This window comes from Hemiscyllium ocellatum, chromosome 9 (genome assembly GCF_020745735.1).
Source record: "Hemiscyllium ocellatum isolate sHemOce1 chromosome 9, sHemOce1.pat.X.cur, whole genome shotgun sequence".
Taxonomy (NCBI): domain Eukaryota; kingdom Metazoa; phylum Chordata; class Chondrichthyes; order Orectolobiformes; family Hemiscylliidae; genus Hemiscyllium; species Hemiscyllium ocellatum.
In genome coordinates, this window is record NC_083409.1 from 59,124,681 (window position 1) to 59,147,689 (window position 23,009).

Genomic DNA, 23,009 nt, shown 5'->3' on the forward strand with positions numbered 1-23,009 from the left:
TTCAAACCTCAAACCTTCAAGAAGGAAGTCCAAGTCAACTACCTGATAAAGTACCAGTCTTCTATGTCTGAAGAGAATATGTTCCAAGAGAACAATGAAACCTTTAAATCACCTTAATTTGTAAAGTCAAAGGCTAGAAATGGGGTGTGGTAAATATAAATGTATGAACAATATAATGATTATGAGGGGAAAAAGACTTGAGGGAAGGTGTTGCATGGGTCAGAAAAGATTTTCTAAGTTTACTACTTGATAAAGTCCAGTTTGCATCACCAAATGTGATATTGTCACAGGAATTTGGTCAGAGAAAAATAAAGGAAATTGATGTGGGGCTAGACTATTCCTAACAGTCTCGGACATTATCTAGTTTATATTAATGTAATCTACACATAGTTGCTGTAATGCAATAAACGTTATATTGTTTATTCAATAAGATTTTTCTAGTTAGCTCAAAAGTAGATATCTTAATGTACCAGATCATTTAGGCCTTTAATAATCCCATACATGACATAACTAGATTTACTGATGATAGGAAACTAACTGAGAATGGGAACTAGGAGGAGGACATCAGGAGGCTACAAAGAGATATGGTCATATTAAATAAGGACAAAACAAGGTGGAAGGTGGAGTGTAATGAGATGAAGTTTGACGTTATGTACTTTGATAATAACAGTAGAAAGCAAAATGAAACTTCAAACTTTGATGTTCAGGGAGATGTGGGTGTTTGCAGAAAAGGAACACAGAAATTAGCATGCAGGTATAGCCAGCAATTAGGATAAGAAATGGAATTTTTTTTTAAGATAGATTAGATTAGATTACTTACAGTGTGGAAACATGCCCTTCGCCCCAACAAGTCCACACCAACCCGCTAAAGCGCAACCCACCCATATCCCTACATTTGCCCCTTACCTAACACTACGGGCAATTTAACATGGCCAATTCACCGGACCCGCACATCTTTGGACTGTGGGAGGAAACCGGAGCTCCCGGAGGAAACACATGCAGACACGGGGAGAACGTGCAAACTCCACACAGTCAGTCACCTGAGGTGGGAATTGAACCTGGGTCTCTGGCGCTGTGAGGCAGCAGTGCTAACCACTGTGCCACCGTGCCGTGCAATTATTTTAATTGCAAGGAGATTGTACTAAATGTTGATGGAAGTTATGTTAAAATTGCGTTGCAATTTGATGAGTCTACACCTAAAATACTATGTGCAGTTTTGAGTCTTTTAGGTGTTTTGGGTCCGCCCATGTCTGAAGGTAAAATAAAATGGCTGACCGTGGTTTTTTTTTTAGTTGACGTAAGATGGCTGAAGTGAAGTTTTAGTGGAACACAGCAGTTCCACAGTCAGAATCATGGCCTTCATGCTCAAGGCAACCAGATAAGATAATGAAATTCTTCACAGAAATCTTGGTATGAAGGAAATAAGGAATGTTGTAGTGATTGGAACCAGCTGGATCTTGTTGACTACAAGATCCTTGATTGGAGTTGTTAACCTGGGCCAATAGGGAAAGCCATGGCTGATCAATATAACCAGGAGATAACTGGAAGTTGGGTAGGGGGTGGGCTGCCTTAGAGTGGTTGAAAGGTGGGAGGCTTGCTGGGTCTGTATTTCTGTATGTAACCGTATTGTTTAATATACAAATGTCATTGTCACTGTCTTGTTAAATGTGGAACTGGGATTTGAGGGTTGTCCTCATCTCCCTGTAAAATGGTCAAACAGTAGGGTTTGGGGCCTAGCTTTGTTGCTCCTCTCCCTTGTAAAATTGCTGTCTCTTTTACAGCTGTAAATGTTTATTGTAAACTGTTTTGTAATTTGTTTAATAAAATAAAAAAAAACAGGAGATTCAGTGCCCTCCTCAGTTTAAGCGACTGACTCTGTGCTGGCTGGTGCTATGGTCAGTATGTTACTGTTGGTATCTGCTTCCCTTTTTATGGGAGGGGGAAAACCTGATTCCTGAACTGGCTGAATTATTGAGCCAGTTTGTTAACTGGCATTCCTCTTAGTGAGGACTGATTGTTAAACTCCTGATGCACATAATGTGTTTCAGGTGTAACTCAGTTCTCATTAGGGGATTGTTGTCTCACTGGCTGGTTACAGCCTGTGTGTTACTCTTTTCACTCCTTTTGAGAAAAGGACAATGTTACTTTTATGGTAGGGCTTAGCCCTTGGACTCTAGTTTTCTTTGCTTATGGTATGTATTTTCACTTTTTTATTGGTGATTGGACTGAGCCCATGTGGAAGATATACATTCTACCAGAGGAGCTGTTCCTGTGGGGAGGCCTAGCCCTGGGACTGGGCCTCTGAAGATTGAACACCTGTGTGTGCTGGGAGGTGAGCAGTTGCTGTCTCCTGGAGTTTGGGAGAACACCTTTCCCTCAAGAGTGGACCAAACTGCTGTGAGTTAACTGCACCTGTACAATGTACTGTTCCTGTGAGTGGGCCTGGCTCTCCAAGGCTGGGCCAGGACTCTGTGGAGACTGAACACCTGTGGGGTGTGCATCTGCTGCCTTCAAGAGTGGACTCTGCCCTTGGTTGTGGACTCTGTTTTTAGTAACAGACTCTGCAATTTGGAGCGGACTCATTTCCGACCATATACGTCGTATACTGGAGTGGACTCTTCCTGGCAATGGATTCTATATTTTGAAGACTCTAATGTATGAATTTGGACTGTGTACCAGAAAGGACTCTTTTTTTTTATGTGTGGTGTTTCCTGTAACTATCACCTGCACTGTCTAGTGTCCCTGGGTCTGGCAGGCCTTGTCATGAGTTGGGAGGCTCATGTGTCACCCTGAAAGCTGTCACCCCGAGAGCTGGAAGGTGGGTAGGCCATCCTGTGAACCTGAAGGTTGGTAGGCTGCCCTGAAAGCCAGAGGGTGAGTAGGCCACCCTGATGCCAGTCACCCCGAGAACCAGATGGTGAGTAGGCTGTTCTGAGCGCTGTCGTCCCGATAAGGGGTAATCGGGACGGGCTGTCCTAGAGGTGGTCGAAAGGTGTCAGAGCAGCCAAGAGCCAGAAGGCGCGTAGGGGCGGCTGAGATCCAGAAGGCTTGTGGGCTACCCTACACGCTGTCGTCCCAGGGAAGGGGACGGGTTGCCCTAGAGGTGGTCGAAAGGTGTGCTAGGATAGCCCACTAGTCGGAGGTGCAACGGGGTGGGTGAGAACCCAATGGTATACAGGGGCAGACCGAGAGCCAGAAGGCGGGTAGCCGTCCTCAGCGCTGTCACCCCGGGCAGGTACCGGGGTGGGCTGCCCCAGAGGTGGTCGAAAGGTGCAGAGGGTGGTTAGTGAAGCCAGAAGGTGGGTAGGCCGTCCAAACCGCTGTCACCCCGGGCGGGTACCGGGGCGGGCTGTCCTAGAGGTGGTCGAAAGGTGTGTGAGGGCGGACTGAGAACTGGAAGGGGCACGGGGTGGACCGAGAGCCAGAAGGTGGGTAGGGGCGGGCTGCCTTAGAGTGGTCGAAAGGTGGGAAGGGTGGGGGCTTGCTGGGTCTGTATTGTCTTCACTTCTGTATGTAACCGTATTGTTTAATGTACGAATGTCATTGTCACTGTCTTGTTAAATGTGGAACTGGGATTTGAGGGTTGTCCTCATCTCCTTGTAAAATGGTCAAACGGTAGGGTTTGGGGCCTAGCTTTGCTGCTCCTCTCCCTTGTAAAATTGTTGTCTCTTGTACAGCTGTAAGTGTTTTCTTGTGAACTGAACTATTTTGTAATTTGTTTAATAAAATAAAAAAAATATATAACCAGGAGATAACTGGAAGTTGGGTAGGGGGTGGGCTGCCTTAGAGTGGTTGAAAGGTGGGAGCTTGCTGGGTCTGTATTGTTGGCACTTCTGTATGTAACGGTATTGTTTAATGTACAAATGTCATTGTCACTGTCTTGTTAAATGTGAAACTGGGATTTGAGGGTTGTCCTCATCTCCCTGTAAAATGGTCAAACGATAGGGTTTGGGGCCTAGCTTTGCTGCTCCTCTCCCTTGTGAAATTGCTGTCCCTTGTACAGCTGTAAATGTTTATTGTTAACTGTTTTGTAATTTATTTAATAAAATATAACCAGGAGATATGACCTCAGATCAGATGTGACAATCCGCTGAATTTAAGCATATTACTAAGTGGTGGAAAAGAATATAACCAGGAGACCTTACCCGCCCCTTCACTTTTTTCACTCACATAGACATTGCCCAATGGGGCTGTGCCTGTTACTGGTTTCCTGGCCACAAGGGTGTTTTCTCTGGTGGTGGAGTATTAATAAAATTATTTACACATCTGGTGATTTTACTGTGTCTCACACCGACATGTACGCTTGGATGCTGGGGAAGATAAGCACTACTGTTATATGACAGTGAAGTGGGGGTATTTTAAAAATAAAAAAAAATAGGAAAAAGAAAGAAAATATAGATATAACCAGGAGATTTAGAATCTCCTCAGTTCAGGAGACTGACTCCGAGTTGGCTGGCCACAGCCAGTGATACTATTGTACTAGTAAAAGTAAAAGGTGACTCAATGATGGGACTGGCCTTTTTACTGCTGTTTCAATCTTTGTACTTGGATTAAGCCTTCATGTGTGCACTATGCCTTCATGTGTGTATCGTGCCTTCATGAGTGGAGCATGTCCTCATGGGTAGACTGAGCCTTTGTAGGTAGACCTGCCCTCCAGGTACAGACCGTGCCTTCATGTTTGGACTGTGCCATCAAATCCTGTTTGGATTGTGATTTCATGTGTGTGCCATGCCTTCATGTTTGGACTCCGCCTTCACATGTCCTTGTGTGTTGATAGCTCCATGTGTAGGTGTGTGCCGACTGATTGAAAGTCCTGTGTGTAAAAAAAAAAGTAAAAATCGACAACCTCATATGTAGGCTAACCAATTGCCCTGGGGGGAATGTATGTTTCTCTATGATATTTTGTAGTACTTTTTGAAATGAGATGTGATTCTATATGGTTCTATGTCAACGTCTCTGCTCGTCGGCAAATCAATTTGATGTATAGTGACTCTGCCATGTATCATGTTTGAGACATTGTAACCTTATGTTGACTTTGAATTTACTGTTTAAGCTGTGATGTCTTTCAAAAGGATGTTCTATGTTAATATTTCTGCCCATCGGTGATTAGTCTCGTTGTATAGTTATCTAATAGTATCGCTATTGGGGTGGGTTTAAACTATTCCAGCAGGGGGATGGGAACCAAAATTGTAGTTCAAGTAGAGAAAAGGTTGAGAGTAGGGAGGTCCAAAATCAAGTTTCAGGGACGCAAGATGGCACCGGCAAGCAAGAAGTTGGTTTGAAGTGTGTCTACTTCAATGCTAGGAGCATCCGGAATAAGGTGGGTGAACTTGCAGCATGGGTTGGTTCCTGGGACTTCGATGTTGTAGCCATTTTGGAGACAAGGTTAGAGCAGGGACAGGAATGGCTGTTGCAGGTTCCAGGATTTAGATGTTTCAGTAAGAACAGAGAAGATGGTAAAAGAGGGGGAGGTGTGGCATTGTTGGTCAAGGACAGTATTACAGTTGCGGAAAGGATGTTTGGGGACTCGTCAACTGAGGTAGTATGGGCTGAAGTTAGAAACAGGAAAGGAGAGGTCACCCTGTTGGGAGTTTTCTATAGGCCTCCAAATAGTTCCAGAGATGTAGAGGAAAGGATAATAAAGATGATTCTCGATAGGAGTGAGAGAGACAGGGTAGTTGTCATGGGGGACTTCAACTTTCCAAATATTGATTGAGAACACTACACTACGAGTATTATAGATGGGTCAGTTTTTGTCCAGTGTGTGCAGGAGGGCTTCCTGACACAGTATGTAGACAGGCCAACAAGGGGAGAAGTCACATTAGATTTGTTACTGGGTAATGAGCCCGGCCAGATGCTAGACTTGGAAGTAGATAAGCACTTTGGTGACAGCGATCACAATTCTGTTATGTTTAGTGATAGAAGGGGATAGGTGTATACCACTGGGTAAGAGTTACAGCTGGGGGAAAGGCAATACAATGTGATTAGGCAAGATTTAGGAAGCATAGGATGGGGAAGGAAACTGCAAGGGATAGGCACATTAGAAATGTGGAGCTTATTCAAGGAAAAGCTACTGTGTCCTAGATAAGTATGTACCTGTCAGGCAGGGAGGAAGCTGTAGAGTGCTGGAGCTGTGGTTTACGAAGGAAGTGGAATCTCTGGTCAAGAGGAAGAAGAAGGCTTATGTTAGGATGCGATGTGAAGGCTCAGTTAGGGTGCTTGAGGATTACAAGTTTCTGGATTAGTGGTACTGAAAAAGCACAGCAGTTCAGGCAGCATCCAAGGAGCAGTAAAATCGACGTTTCGGGCAAAAGCCCTTCATCAGGAATACAGGTTACAAGGTAGCTAGGAAAGACCTAAAGAGAGAGCTCAAAAGAGCCAAGAGGACGCATTAGAAGAAGTTGTTCGCAGATAGGATCAGGGTAAAGCCTAAGGCTTTCTATAGGTATTTATGGAATAAAAGAATGACAAGAGTAAGATTAGGGCCAATCAAGGATAGTAGTGGGACGTTGTGTGTGGAATCAGAGGAGATAGGGGAAGCACTAAATGAATATTTTTCAACAGTATTCACTCTAGAAAATGACAATGTTGTCAAGGAAATTACTGAGATACAGGCTACTAGACTAGGTGTGATTGAGGTTCACAAGGAAGAGGTATTAGAAATCCTGCAGAGTGTGAGAATAGATAAGTCCCCTGGGCCGGATGGGATTTATCTGGGAAGCCAGGGAGGAGATTGCCGAGCTTTTGGCATTGACCTTTAAATCGTCATTGTCTACAGGAATACTGTCAGAAGACTGGAGGATAACAAATGTGGTTCCCCTGTTCAAGAAGGGGAGTCGAGACAATCCTGTTAATTATAGACCAGTGAGCCTTACTTCAGTTGTTGGTAAAGTGTTGGAAAAGGTTATAAGAGATGGAATTTATAATCATCTCAATAAATAATTTGATTAGGGATAGTCAGCATTGTTTTGTGAAGGGTAGGTCGTGCCTTACAAACCTTATTGAGTTCTTTGAGAAGGTGACCAAACAGGTAAATGAGAGTAAATTGGTTGATGTGGTGTATATGGATTTCAGCAAGGCGTTGGATAAGGTTCCCCAACACTAGGCTATTGTACATAATGGGAAGGAATAGGATTATGGGAGATATAGCAATTTGGATTAGTAATTGACTTGCTGAAAGAAGACAGGATGATGGTTGGTGGGAAATGCTCATCCTGGAGTCCAGTTACCAGTGGTGTACCCTAAAGGGTCAGTGTTGAGTCCACTGCTGTTCGTCATTTTTATAAACGACCTGGATGAGGGCGTAGAAGGGTGGGTTAGTAAATTTGCAGATGACACTAAGGTAGTAGATTCGCCAACTTTAAGTACATTTAAGTCGTCATTGGACAAGCATATGGACGTACATGGAATAGTGTCGATTAGATGGGCTTCAGATTGGTATGACAGGTCGGTGCAACATCAAAGGCTGAAGGGCCTGTACTGCGCTGCAATGTTCTATATAGTTACTGATGCTATGCGTTCTGTCTGTAATAACATAACTTTATGAGAATTTTGAATAAATAAGAATATAACCAGGAGATTTAGAATCTCCTCCGTTCAGGAGACTGACTTCGGGCTGGCTGGCCACAGTGCACAAATACATTAAGCGTGATTTGGTGACAGGATACTGGCTTTTGTGCATTTTTCAAATGTTTTGTTTACATTTCTGATTAGAAAGCTTGGATCAAAGTATTTAGCAACCCAATGTAAAACATGTTATTTAGAACGAACAAATGGGGAGAACTGCACTAACACTAATTAAGACCCTTTAGGTAATTTAACAGTACATTTAATGTATACACATTTATACCCATATGATAATTTGCAATAGTTTTAAGTTGTTGTGGTTCTGTTCGCCGAGCTGGAAGTTTTTGTTGCAAACGTTTCGTCCCCTGGCTAGGCGACATCATCAGTGCTGTGGAGCCTCCTGCGAAGCGCTTCTTTGATGTTTCTTCCGGTATTTATAGTGGTCTGTCCTTGCCGCTTCCGGGTGTCAGTTTCAGCTGTCCGCTGTAGTGGTTGGTATATTGGGTCCAGGTCGATGTGTTTGTTGATGGAGTTTGTGGATGAATGCCATGCCTCTAGGAATTCCCTGGCTGTTCTCTGTCTGGCTTGCCCTATGATAGTAGTGTTTTCCCAGTCGAATTCATGTTGCTTGTTGTCTGCGTGTGTGGCTACTAGGGATAGCTGGTCGTGTCGTTTCATGGCTAGTTGATGTTCATGTATGCAGATTGTTAGCTGTCTTCCTGTTTGTCCTATATAGTGTTTTGTTCAGTCCTTGCATGGTATTTTGTAAACTACATTAGTTTTGCTCATGTTGGGTATCGGGTCCTTTGTTCTAGTGAGTTGTTGTCTGAGCGTGGCTGTTGGTTTGTGTGCCGTTATGAGTCCTAAGGGTCGCAGTAGTCTGGCTGTCAGTTCTGAAACACTCCTGATGTATGGTAGTGTGGATAGTCCTTTTGGTTGTGGCATGTCCTCGTTCCGTGGTCTGTCTCTTAGGCATCTGTTGATAAAGTTGCGCGGGTATCCGTTTTTGGCGAATACCTTGTATAGGTGTTCCTCTTCCTCTTTTTGCAGTTCTGGTGTACTGCAGTGTGTTGTGGCTCTTTTGAATAGTGTCCTGATGCAGCTTCGTTTGTGTGTGTTGGGGTGGTTACTTGCATAGTTTAGGACTTGGTCTGTGTGTGTTGTTTTCCTGTGTACCCTTGTGGTGAATCTCCGTTCGGTGTTCTCTGTACTATCACATCTAGGAATGGGAGTTGGCTATCCTTTTCTTCTTCTCTCGTGAATCGGATTCCTGTGAGTGTGACGTTGATGATCCGGTGTGTTTTTTCTATTTACGTGTTTTTGATGATTACGAACGTGTCATCGACATATCTGACCCAGAGTTTGGGTTGAATTTGTGGTAGGGCTGTTTGTTCTAACCTTTGCATAACTGCCTCTGCTATGAGTCCCGAGATTGGTGATCCCATGGGTGTTCCGTTGATTTGTTCGTATATCTGATTGTTGAATGTAAAGTGTGTAGTGAGGCACAAGTCCAGTAGTTTAAGTATGCCGTCTTTGTTGATAGGTTCCGCCTCCTGTTTTCTGTTCTGTATGTCCAGTAGGTTGGCTATTGTTTCTCTGGCTAGGGTTTTGTCAATCGAAGTGAACAGTGCCGTCACGTCGAATGAGATCATGGTTTCTTCTTTGTCTATGTGTGTATTCCTGATGACGTCCAAGAACTCCTGTGTTGATTGTATGGAGTGTTTGGATCCGCTGACCAGGTGTTTCAGTTTCTGTTGTAGTTCTTTGGCCAGTTTGTATGCTGGTGTCCCTGGTAGTGATACTATGGGTCTGAGTGGGATGTCTGGTTTGTGTACTTCGGGTAGTCCATAGAATCTGGGGGTGTTGTTGCTTTCCGGTTTCATTCTTTGTAGGTCAGCTTTGGTTATCTGTTCCGGGTGTCAGTTTCAGCTGTCCGCTGTAGTGGTTGGTATATTGGGTCCAGGTCGATGTGTTTGTTGATGGAGTTTGTGGATGAATGCCATGCCTCTAGGAATTCCCTGGCTGTTCTCTGTCTGGCTTGCCCTATGATAGTAGTGTTTTCCCACTATATGATAGACCACTATAAATACCGGAAGAAACATCAAAGCAGCGCTTCGCAGGAGGCTCCAGAGCACTGATGATGTCGCCTAGCCAGGGGACGAAACGTTTGTAACAAAAACTTCCAGCTCGGCGAACAGAACCACAACAACGAGCACCCGAGCTACAAATCTTCGCACAAACCTTGAATAGTTTTAAGTGAATTAAATATTGAGAATTTAACTAGACTCTGTAGACAATTAGCCTTGGATAAACAGACTGGTTCTGATGAGAAACACTCCAGAAAAACTTTGCAAAAGACCCTTCATATGATACGTAGAACAATCCCTCGTCCGCAGCTGCACTGGCATCATCCCTCACCTTTTCCTCTGCTGCACTGATGACTGTATCGGCGCCGCCTTGTGTTTCCACAAGGATCTCGAACAATTAATCAATTTCATCCACACCTTCCAACCCATCCACAGTTCATCTGGGCTATCTCCAATGTCTCCCTCCCCTTTCTGGACCTTTCCATCTTCCTTTCCGATAGCTGATTTAGCACTGACATCCATTTCAAACCCACTGACTCCAACAGCTACCTGACAACACCTCCTCTCACCTGCCCTCCTGCAGGTGTGATATCATACTCCCAACTCTCGCCTCCACCACATCTGCTCCCAGGAGGATGGATTCCACTTCAGGACATCTCAGATTTCCTGTACTTATGCCCTCACCCCTTACCCTCAACCACAAGAAGGATAGAGTCGCCCAAATCCTTACATATCACCCCACCAATCTCCAAATCCAATGCTTCATCCTCTGCCATTGTTGCCACCTACAGTCAGACCTCACCACCGAAGAGATATTTCCTTTCCCATCCCATCTGCTTTCTGTTCACTCTGGACCATTCACTCCATGACTCCCTCATCAGTTCCACACTGTCCGCCAATCTCTCCTCCACACTTGGCATTAGTCCCTGCAACTGCAGGAAGGGCAACACCTGTCTCTGTACCTCCCCTCTCACCTCCCTCCAAACAATCATTCTAAATCCGGCAGGGATTCACCGGCACTTCTTACAACCTGGTCTATTGCATCTGTTGCTCCCAACATGGTCTCCTCAGCATCAGTGAGACAAAGTGCAGACTCAGGGATTGGTTCACAGAGCATCTGCGCTCTGTAAGCTCCAATCAACACCACCTTCCAGTTGCCAGCCATGTCAACTCCCCCTCCCACTCCCTTGGCAACATGTCCATCTGGGCCTCCTCCACTGTCAAAATGAGGCCACACGCAAACTGGAGGAACACTTTATATTCTAAATCAGGAGCTTACAACCCAATGACATCAATGTAGAGTTCACCAGTTTCAAAATTTCTCAACGCCAACCACATACTGTGTCGTCTTCCCTCTCCTCCCCACCTCCTTGTCCAGACTTGTCCATCTTCCCTCTCACTTATCCTCTGCACCCTTCCCACTCACCAATCACAATAATCCCCTACTTGCATCCACTTAACATCATCCTATCTATCCTTCACCCAGCCCGGACCCCCTCCCTCTATTTATTTATTTATGAGTTCCCTTCCTCCTCCCCAGTCCTGATGAAGGGTCATGTCCCGAAATGCCAGTTGTCTTGCTCCTCTGATAGTGCCTGACTTATAGAGTCATAAAGATGTACAGCTCAGCTTCACATTTTAAATCGCCTTTTACCAGCTAGTTCAATGTTTGTAAAAGAGAAAAGAGTCTGATCCCACAATGATCAAGACTTTTTAAGTAAACTTATATGGCTATATTGGAATTATAAATGCAGACAACAAATGAACATCAGGGAATTTAGTTGAATACTTATGGACAGGCAACCTTAGACACTAGGGAGGAAACTCCATTCTGCTGGCAGAGATGGTTGTATAACATTAGTACAGAATGTTCCTGATAACAGGGAGGTTTTGATAGCAGGAAGGTTAAATATTTGGGGACAGATTTCAGTATTGGAATGTGGTTGTGTAAAATGTATTGTGAAAGCCCAATGATAGGTGATAAGAATGCCTAGCAAACTTCATAAGATCATGGGAAGACCAAGGGTTGTCCACGAAGTTGTTCATTATTAAGTATGTATCACAGGGTTGGATGTGTAGTTCAGAGGGAATGTGGCAAGCACTGGCTCTAGTTACATAGCCTTCTACATTGACTAAGCTAATTATGGATCCAGGTTACCAAGTTACTCTGGAACCCATGAAATGTTTTCTTCTTTAACAATTTTTTATATGGAATCTTGTTAAGGACCTTGCTGAAATCCACATAAACTAGTTCACCAATGACAACATCATTGAGGGTGAACATGAAACAATGAGTGAGAATACAGGAAGGAGATAGAGGGTTTGGTATCATGGTGCAATGATAAAAATCTCTTTCAGAACGTCAGCAAAACTGATCGTTGATTTCAGAAAGAAGGACACACCCCTATCTACATCAATAGCGCTGAGGTGAAGAGGATTATGAATGTCAGGTTTCTAGGAGTGATGATACCCAACAATCTGTCTTGAATCTCCCATGCATAGGCGATGCTTAAGAAAGCACTCAATGCCTCTTCTTCTTCAGGAGGCTTAGGAAACTCAGCATATCCATAAGGATTGTCACCAACTTTCACAGACGCATCATAGAAAGCATTCTATCTGGGTGCATAATGGCTTGGTAGAGGAACTGGTCTGCCCTGGACTGGACAAAATTGCAGAAAGTTATGTACAAACCCAGACCATCACGAAAACGAAGTTCCCATCCATGGACTCTATTAATACTTCACATTACCACAGAAAGACTGCCAACAAAGACCCCTCCCACTCCAGTAGTACTCTCTTACATCTTCTTTCATCAGGCAGATGATCCAGAAGATTATAAGCATGTACCAACAGGTTTTAGAACAGCTCCTTCCCTGCTATTATTAGACTGCGGAATGGAACTCTCTAATTTCAAATCTAATGTTGATCTTGTTTTTGTCCACCTCCAGTGCAACGTAATCTTGTATGCCTTGCTCTGTCGAAACACCTTTAACCTGTATGTCCTTGTATGCTATGATCTGCCTGTACTGCTTGCAAAACAAAACTTTTTACTGTACTCAGGTACATGTGACAACAATAAATCAAACATCAACTGCACCACCCTCATTCAAATACTTGATCACCTCCTTTCAAAATTCCACCAGATGTTTTAGGCATTGCTTCCATCTAACAAAGCCATGGTACTATCCCTGACCAAACCTTGCCTTTCCAAGTAGAGATTGATTATCTCCTTCAGAATTTGAATGAACAATTTTCCTGCTACTGTTTTGAAATTTACTGTAATTCCCTGGTTCGTCTCTACTATCCTTTTTGAAACATGGAACCACATTAGCTGTCCTCCAGTTTTCGGGCACCCTCACTGTGGCCAGAGATGATTTAAAAAGTTGAGTCAAGGCCACAATGATTTCCTCCCTCCATCTCCCACAGTAGCCTGGGATACAACTCATCCAGATCTGGGGGCTTGTCCAGTCTTAAATCTGCCAAAACCTCCAATAGCTCCTTATTTCTTGTATCAATATGCTCAAGAATTTCACAGTTCAACATCTCAAATCTGTACTTGCATCCTCCTTCTCCCAAGTAAAGAAAGGTATGAAGTACTCAGTTAACACATTTGCGGAGAGGTGCAAGGGAGGAACGAAGGACTTCTGGGAAGGTGAGTCTAACTGTTTAAAAAGACTTACTTCAGGCGTTGGGTCCTCCATTTGCCGAGAGGTGTGAGGTAGGAGTGAAGGACCTCTGGGAAAGTTCTAAGCAGGTGAGATCTAAACTCGAGACCCTACACTGTAGGGCCTCCCTCCCACCCACCTCCTCTAACCTTACTTAGAGCCTTTCTCTTTTTTTCTTCTCTTCTTTTCTTTAGTTCTGTGTGGGCTTTCAGAGTAGCCTCATGGATGTCAGGGCAGTTACATGTTCCTGCTGCAGAATGTGGCAGGTGAGAGACACTTCACATGTCTCTGCCGACTACATCTGCAGGAAGTGCGCTCAATTCCAGCTCCTCAAAAACCAAGTTAGGGAACTGGAGCTGGAGTTGGATGAACTACGGATCATCCAGGAGGCTGAGGAGGAAATTGAGAGGACATACAGGGAGGTAGTCACTCCCCAGACACAGGATAAGGACAGCTGGGTTACTGTCAGGGGGAGGAAAGGGAACTGGCGGTCAGAGCAGGGATCCCCTGTGGGCGTTCCCCTCAGAAATAAGTAGACCATTTTGGATACTGCTGGTGGGAACAGCCTACCAGGGAAAGCCATAGTTGTCAGGCCGCTGGCACTGAGCCTGGCACTGTGGCTGAGAAGGGGAGGGGGGAAAGTAGAAATGCGTTAGTGGTAGGGGACTCAATAGTTAGACGGATTGACAGGAGATTTTGTGGTCAGAAACAGGACTCCTGGAAGGTATGTTGCCTCCCTCGTGCCAGGGTCCGGGATGTGTCGCTGATCAGAATTACAAGATTCTGAAGGGGGAGGATGAGCAACCAGAAATCATGGTACATATTGGCACCAATGATATAGCCAGGAAAAGGGATTGAGGATCTGAAAAGTGACTACAGAGAGCTAAGTTGGAAGCTGAAGAGCAGGACGAGGAGAGTAGTGATCTCAGGTTTGCTACCGGTGCCACGCGACAGTGAGGTGAAGAACAGTCATCGAATGCAGTTTAACACGTGTTTGCGAGGCTGATGCAAGAGGGAGGGCTTCAGATACCTAGACCATTGGGATACCTTCTGGGGAAGGTGGGACCTGTACGTGAAGGACGGGTTGCACCTGAACTGGAGGGGCACAAATGCCCTAGGTGGGAGATTTGCTCGTGTGATTCGGGAGGGTTTAAACTACTTTGGCAGTGGGGTGGGAATCAGAGCCACATGTCTGAGAGGGGGCCAGTTGCAGACGGGACAGTGACAGGATATGTTGAATCTACCAGGAAGGTTTCGCATGTGATGAAACAAAGTGTGTCTGCTTTAATGCAAGGAGAGTCCGAAGCAAGAGTGATGAACTTAGAGCATGGATCAGCACATGGTGCTACGATCTTGTGGCCATAACGGAGGCGTGGGTTTCACAGGGGCAGGAATGGTTGCTTGATGTTTCAGGGTTTAGAACGTTTAAAAAGAACAGGGAGGGTGGAAAAAAAGAGGAGGGGGTGTAGCATTGCTAATCAGAGAGTGCATCACAGCTACAGAAACTAAGGTTGTTGAGGAAGGTTTGTCTACTGAGTCAGTATGGGTGGAAGTTAGGAACAGCAAGGGAACAGCCACCGCATTGGGAGGTTTCTACAAATCATCTAATAGCAGTAGAGAGATTGAAGATCTCCTAGGCAGTCAAATTCTGGAAAAATGCAAAAGTAGCAGGGTTGTTGTTATGGGTGATTTCAACTTTCCCAACATCGACTGGAACCTATTTAGTGCAGATGGTTTGGATGGAGCTGTTTTTGTCAGGTGTATTCAGGAGGGTTTCCTTACTCAGTATGTAGACAGACCGACGAGGGGAGAGGCCATTTTGGATTTGGTGCTCTGCAACGAACCAGGTCAGGTGTCAGATCTCGCGATGGGAAAACACTTTGGTGACAGTCACCACAACTGCCTCACATTTACCATAGCAGTTACCGAGAGAAGATGCTTAATTGGGGAAAATGAAATGATGATGCTATCAGACATGAGTTGGGAAGTACAAATTGGGAGCAATTATTCCACAGAAAGGGCACAGCAGACATATGGAGACTACTTAAGGAGAAATTGTTGCAAGTGATGCACACATTTGTTCCTCTGAGACAGGTAAGAAGGGGTAAGATTAAGGAACCTTGGATGACAAGAACAGAGGAACTTCTCAGCAAAAGGAAGCAGCTTACGTAAGGTGGAGGAAGCAACGATCTACCACAGCTTTAGAGGATTACAGGCTTGCTAGAAAGGAGCTCAGAAATGGACTGAGGAGAGCCAGGAGAGGGCACGAAAAAGGCTTGGCAAGAAGGATTAAGGAGAACCCAAAGGCATTTTCCTCATACGTGAGGAATAAGAGGAGAAGGTAGAAGGTAGAGCTGATCAGGGATAGCGGAGGGAACTTGAGCGTGGAGTCTGAGCAGATAGGGGAAGTCCAAGGGACCTTGTTGTAAATGAAAACTTAGAGGAGCTGGGAATCAGTCATGACCAGATCAAGATTGAAGAAGGTAAGGTACTAGAAATTTTGGAAAACATTAAGATTGATAAGTCCCCATGGCCAGACCAGATTTATCTTGGCTTCTGCGGGAAGCGAGAAAGGAGGTTGCTAAGCCGCTGGTGAGGATATTTGCCTCCTCACTCTCCACAGGAGTCGCACCAGAGGATTGGAAGGAGGTGAATGGTTCCTCTTTTCAAGAAGGGTAATAGGAAAATCCCTGACAATTACAGACTAGCCAGTTTTACGCCTGTGGTCAGCAAAGCTTTGGAAAGAATTCTGAGGGATAAGATTTATAACTATTGTTGTGGTTCTGTTCACCGAGCTGGAAGTTTTTGCTGCAAACGTTTCGTTCCCTGGCTAGGGAACATCATCAGTGCTATTGGAGCCTCCTCCAATTTATAACTATTTGGCAAAGCATAGTGTGATTAAAGGCAGTCAGCATGGCTTTGTGAGGGGCAGGTCATGCCTCACAAATCTTAGAGTTCTTTGAGGAGGTGACAAGACAGGTCAATGAAGGTCGAGTATTGGATGTGATGTATATGGACTTCAGCAAGGCATTTGATAAGGTTCCCCGTGGTAGGCTCATTCATAAAGTCAGGAAGTATGGGATACAGGGAGATTTGGCTATCTGGATTCAGAATTGGCTGGAGAGTGGTTATAGATGGAAAGTATTCTGCCTGGAGTCAATGTTGAGTGAGGTCCTGCAGGGCTCTGTTCTTGGGCCTCTGCTCTTTGTAGTTTTTATAAATGACTTGGATGAGGAGGTTGAAGGGTGAATTAGTAAATTTGCAGATGACACAAATGTTGAAGGTGTCGCCAATAGTATAGAGGGCTACTGTAGGCTGCAGCGTGGCATAGACAGGATGCAGAGCTGGGCTGAGAAATGGCAGATGGAGTTCAACCTGGATAAATGTGAAGTGATGCATTTGGAAGGTCGAACTCGAATGCTGAATATAAGATTAAAGACAGGATTCTTGGCAGTGTGGAGGAACAGAGGGATCTGGGTGTGCAAGTACATAGATCCCTCAAAGTTGCCACCCAAGTGAATAAGGTTGTTAAGAAAGCATATGGTGCTTTGGCTTTCATTAACAGGGGGATCAAGTTGAAGAGCCCGCAAGGTTTTGCTGCAGCTCTACAAGTCCCTGGTGAGACCACATTTGGAATATTGTGTCTAGTTCTGGTTGCCCTACTATAGGAAAGATACAGAGGCTTTGGAGAGGGCGCAAAGAAGATTTACCAGGATGCTGCCTGGTAGTGCATGAAGGAGGAAGAGAGGAGATCTGATCGAGGTGTACAAAATAATAGAGTCAATAGCCAGAGACTTTTGCCTAGGGTAGGATTGACTGGTACGAGAAGTCATAGTTTGAAGGTATTAGGAGGAAGGTATAAAGGAGAAGTCAGAGGTAGGTTCTTTACGTAGAGAGTTGTGAAAGCATGGAATGCGTTGCCAACTGTGGTGATGGAAGCAGAGTCATTGAGGATATTTAAGCGAATGCTGGACATGCACATAGATAGCAGTGAGTTGAGGGGTGCATAGGTTAAGTTACTATATTTTACATTAGGATTAAGTCTCAGCACAACATTGTGGGCTAAAGGGCCAGTTCTGTGCTGTACTTTTCTACGTTCTATGTTCTAACACTCATAAATGTCTTCCTGTTTCATGCACAGACTGCTATCTTGATCCTTAACAGGCCATACTCTTTCCCTGGTTATTCTCTACTTCTTGATTTACTTAGAGTATTTTGAGATTTTCCCTAATCTTGCCAGTCAGTTATTTTCTCATTCCCCTCTTTGCTCTCCTAATTGCTTTCTTGAGTTCCTCCATGGACTTTCTACACTCCTCTAGGGCCTCCATTATTTTGTTCCCTTAGTATCTGTTATACATCACTCTCTTCTTTTTTATCCAATGTTGAATATTCTAGACCTCCATGTTCATAGAATCATAGAATCCCTAGTGTGGAAACAGGACATTAGGCACAACAAGTCCACATCAACCCTCCGAAGAGTAACCCACCCAAACCTATTGCCCTAACCTATTACTTCTCATTTACCCCGATTAATCCATCTAACCTCTGCATCCCTGAACACTATGGTAATTTGGAATACGCAATCTACCTAACCTGCATATCCATGGACTGTGGGAGGAAACCGGAACACCTGGAGGAAACCCTCGCAGACACAGGGAGAATATGCGAACTCCTGACAGTCTCCACAGGCTGGAATTGAACCTATGAGGCAGCAGTGCTAACCACTGAGCCATCAGTTCTCTGCACTTGTAGCTCCTTTATATAACCCTAAAAGAACATGTTGGGCTGATAATCCTCTGAGTACCTTTTTGAACATTTTCACTTTTCTGCTTAGATTTAGCCCCAAGTGGCTGCTCCCAATCTATCTTGGCTAGATCCTGTCCTGTTTTAATAAAATCTGTCTTACTCCAATCAAAAACCCTTGTTTTGCAGTCCATCTTTTCCTTTTCCATAACAAACTTGAAATGGCCCAGGAGGCCACTCAATTAAAAGGCAATTAGGGATGAGCATTAAGCACTGGTCTTACCAATGACACCTACACCTCATGAGCAAATTTTTAAAAAGAGTTGAAAGAACATTTGAAAAGTTGACATTGGACCAAAAATGAATTTCTACGTGGAGTTTTCTGCACAAATAATAAAATGAAAAGTGCAAGTGATTATGCAATTTGTCTCAATTTAAACACAGCAAACAGGAAGTCTGGGAGTATTACAAGAATGATAGGAAGGGTTGATGGGGATATGGGCCAAATACCACAAAATGGGACTAAATTTATCTAGCATATTTGATTGACATGGTTGGGCCAAAGAGTCAGTTTCCATGCTGTACATCTCCATGACTGTATGACTGGCACAGCACTAAATTAATTGCAATAATCATCCAACAATTTTACCTGCTATCCAGAACTAGCCCATTTTCAGGGTTACGGATGTTGTAGATTGCTACAGTTCCATCATAGTGGCCCACTGCCAACAGATTAGGGCTATCTGCAGAGAACTCCAGAGCAGTAACACCACTTTCACAGTTATAAATGCGCTCAGGCCACTAATACAAATATAGAAATAAATTTTTGAGGAAGAGAAGTTGAATCAAATCCGTTCAGAAACATTCTTGTTAAAATGATTGGTCTACTGAAATCTAAGCCACCAGGAATAAAAACAAAGATGATTTGTAGATATAAAATATTATCAATTTTACAGTCAAAAGTTAAATCAGAGTAGAGTTATTGAGGCTTAGAAACGTAGAGCATGGAAACAGTTCAACTCACCCATGTTGACTAGATCTCTAAAATAAATCTAGCCCCATTTTCCAGCATATGGCCCATATCCCTCTAAACCCTTCCTATTCATATACCCATCCAAATGTTTTTTAAATGTTGGTTGTAATTGTACTAGCCTCCACCACTTTCTCTGGCAGCTCATTCCATACATGTGTGAAAAAGGTGCCACTTAGGTCCCTTTTACCTTAAATATACGGTCTCCAGTTTTGGACTCCCCCAGTCCAGGGAAAATACTTTGTCTATTTACCCTATCCATGCCCTTCATGATTTTATAAAACTCTATAAGGTCACCTCTGAGCCCTGATATTCCAGGGAAAATAGCCCCAGCATATTCAGCCTCTCCATACAGCTCAAACCCACCAGCTCTGGCAACATTCTTGTAATTTTTTTTGATCTCTTTCAAGTTTCACAACATCCTTCCTATAGCAGGGAGACCAGAATTGCACACGGTATTCCAAAAGTGGCCCAACTAATGTCATGTTTAGCTGCAACATGACCTCCCAACTCCTATGCTCAATGCACTGACCATTAGAGGCAAGCACACCAAGTGCCTTCTTCACTACCCTGTCTACCTATTGTCCCCAATTTCAAGGAACTATGAACCTGCACTCCAAGGTCTCCTTGCTCAGCAACATTCCCCAGGACCTTATCATCATTTGTATAAGTCCTGAACCAATATGCCTTCCCAAACTATAGCACCTCATATCTATCTAAATCAAACTACTCTGTCATTTCTTACCCTATTGGCCCATCTGACCAAAATCCCTTTGTACTCTGAGGTAACCTTCTTGGCTGTCCAATTTTGATGTCATCTGCAAACCTATTAACTATATCTTCTATGTTCACATCCAAATCATTTTGTACAAATGACGATAAATCGTGGATCCAGCATCGATCCTGTGTCATACTGTTGGTCAGAGGCCTCCAGTCTGAAAAGCAACTGTTCACCACCACTCCCTATATTCTATCTTCAAACCAGTTCTATATCCAAATGGCTAGTTTGCCTGTATTCCATGTGACCTAACCTTGCTAACCATAAGTAACTTTGTTGAATGCCTTACTGGAGTCCATATAGATCACGTGCACACTCTGCCCTCATGAATCCTCTTTATTACTTCTTCAAAAAACTCAACTAATTTAGTTAGATATGATTTCCCACCACAAAGCCATGTTAACTATCCCCAATCATTACTTGCCTTTCCAAATATAAGTAAATCCTGTCCCTCAGGATTCTCTCCAACAACAGTCAGGCTCACCAGTCTATAGTTCCCTGGCCTTTCCTTAATACTTTTCTTAAATAGTGGCACCACGTAAGCCAACCTCCAGTCTTCCAGCATCTCACCTGTGATTATCGATGATACAAATATCTCAGCAAGGGGCCCAGCAATCACTTCCTAGCTTCCCGAAGAGTTCTAGGATACTGGTGACTCAGGTCCTGGGGATTTATCCACCTTTACACGTTTCAAGACATCTAGCACCTCATCCTCTGGAATATGGACATTTTTCAAGATGTCACTATTTATTTCCCCAAGTTGTATGGCTTCCATATCCTTCTCCACAGTAAACACTGATCCAAAATACTCATTTAGTATCTCCCCCATCTCCTGCAGTTCCACACACAGGTGGCCTTGCTGAACTTGAATGGCCCTCTTCTTTCCCTAGTTACTCTTTTGTCTTTAACGAATTTGTAGAATTCCTTTGAATTCTTCTTAAACCTTTCTGCCAAATCTATCTTATGTCCCTTTTTGCCCTCCTGATTTCCCTGTTAAGTGTACTCCTACTGCCTTTATACACTTCTCAGGATTCACTCGATCTCTAATGTCTATACCTGACATATGCTTCCTTCTTTTTCTTAACCAGAACCTCAATTTCTCGGGTCATCCAGCATGCCCGACACCTATCTGCCTTGCCCTTCACCCTAACAGGAACATAATGTCTCTGGACCCTCGTTATCTTATTTTGGAAAGCTTCCCATTATTCAGCCGTCCCTTTACTTGCAATCATCTGCTCCCAGTCAACATTTGAAAGTGCGTGTCTAATAGGCCTTCCTCCAATTTAGAACTTCAACTTTTAGATCTGATCTATCCTTTTCCATCATTACTTTAAAACTAATAGAATTATGATCACTGGCTCCAAAAAGCTCCCCCACTGACACCTCTGTCACCTGTCCTGCCTTATTACCCAAGAGTAGGTCAGGTTTTGCACCTTCTTTAGTTGGTACATTCACATGTTGTATGAGAGAATTTTCTCACACACACTTAAATTCCTCTTCATCCAAGTCCTTAATACTATGGCATTCCCAGTCTATGTTTGGAAAGTTAAAGTCCCCTACCATATCCATCCTATTATTCTTACAGATAACTAAGATCTCCTTATAAATATGCATCTCAATTTCCTGCTGGCTACTGGGGGGTTTATAGCACAATCCCAGTAAAGTGATCATCCCTTTCTCATTTCTCAGTTCCACACAAGTAATTTCCCTGGACGTATTTCCAGGAATATCCTCCCTAAATACAGCTGTAATGTTATCCCTTATCGAAAAAATCACTCTCCCTCATATCTTGCCCCCTTTTCTGTCCTTTCTATAGCATATACACCATGAAACATTAAACTGAATGTCCATCCCTGAACTGCATCTCTGTAATTGCTGTGATATCCCTGTCCCATGTTCCTAACCATGTCCCGAGTTCATCTGCATTCCCTGTTAGGCCTCTTGCATTGAAATAAATCCTGATGAAGGGCTTTTGCCCGAAATATCGATTTTCCTGCTCCTTGGATGCTGCCTGACCTTTTGTGCTTTTCCAGCACCACTCTGATCGAAACTCTGGTTTCCAGCACCTGTAGTCCTCACTTTTGCCTAGTTGAAATAAATGCAGTTCAATTAACTAGTTCTACCTCATTCTCTGCTTTGTTCCTGCCTGCTTTCTGACTGTTTGACTTGCTCCAGTTCTCATCTGTACTGGTCTCAGATTGATCTCTTTGCTCAATAGCTCCCTGGTTCCCACCCCCATGTACTAGTTTAAATCCTCCAGAGAGCAGCTCTAGAAAACCTCCTTGAAGTATATTCATCCCCTTCCAAGTCAGGTCTGATTGTCCTTCTTTTCCAGGTCACTTCTACCCCCGAAAACATTCGAATGACTAAAAAAATGTGAATACTTCTCCCCTGCACCAGCTCCTCAGCTATGCATTCATCTGCTCTATTCTCCTATTCAACCCTCACTAACTTGTGGCACCAGGAGTAATCCAGATATTACCACCCTTGAAGACCTACTTTTTAAATTTCTGCCTAACTTCCTATATTCTCTTCTCAGAAACTCACCCTTTTCTCTTCATATGCCATTAGTTCCAAAGTGTACAATGACCTCCTGCTGGTCCCTCTCCCTTTTCAGAATATTCTTCACCCTCTTATAGATCCTTGATCCTGACAGCTGGGAAGGCACCCATTCTGAACTCTCATCGTCAGCTGCACAAACTTCTGTCTGTGCCTCTGGTGAGGGAATCCCCTGTCACAATTGACCATACCTTCATAAAACATAGAAACAGTCCCTTTGTTCCATCTGGTTCATGCTGACCATAATCCCAAATTAAACTAGTCCCACCTGACTGCACTTAGCCCATATCCCTCCAAACACTTCTTATTCATGTACTTATCCAAATGTCTTTTAAACCTTGTAACTGCACCTATTTCCACCACTTGCTCTGGAATTTCATTCCACATATGAACCATTCTGTGAATAAAAAATGCCCCATGTCTTTTTTTTAAATCTTTCTCCTCTCACTTAAAAATATGCTCCGTAACCTTTAAATCACTCACCTGAGGGAAAATACATCTGTTATTCATATTATCTCTACTCCTCATGATTTTATAAACCTCTATAAGGCCACCCTTTAACCTCCTATGCTCCAGTGAAA

The 23,009-nt window shown here is 43.8% G+C and overlaps 1 protein-coding gene across 1 annotated transcript in view; it reads right to left on the minus strand.

Annotated features, from left to right (window-relative positions):
* Positions 1-23,009, minus strand: part of dnai4 (dynein axonemal intermediate chain 4) — a 116,453-nt gene that overhangs the window by 38,142 nt on the left and 55,302 nt on the right. Inside the window, exon 11 of the mRNA XM_060829574.1 lies at positions 18,711-18,862. Within this exon, the coding sequence (XP_060685557.1) occupies positions 18,711-18,862 (152 nt within the window). The remainder of the gene's footprint in view (positions 1-18,710; positions 18,863-23,009) is intronic.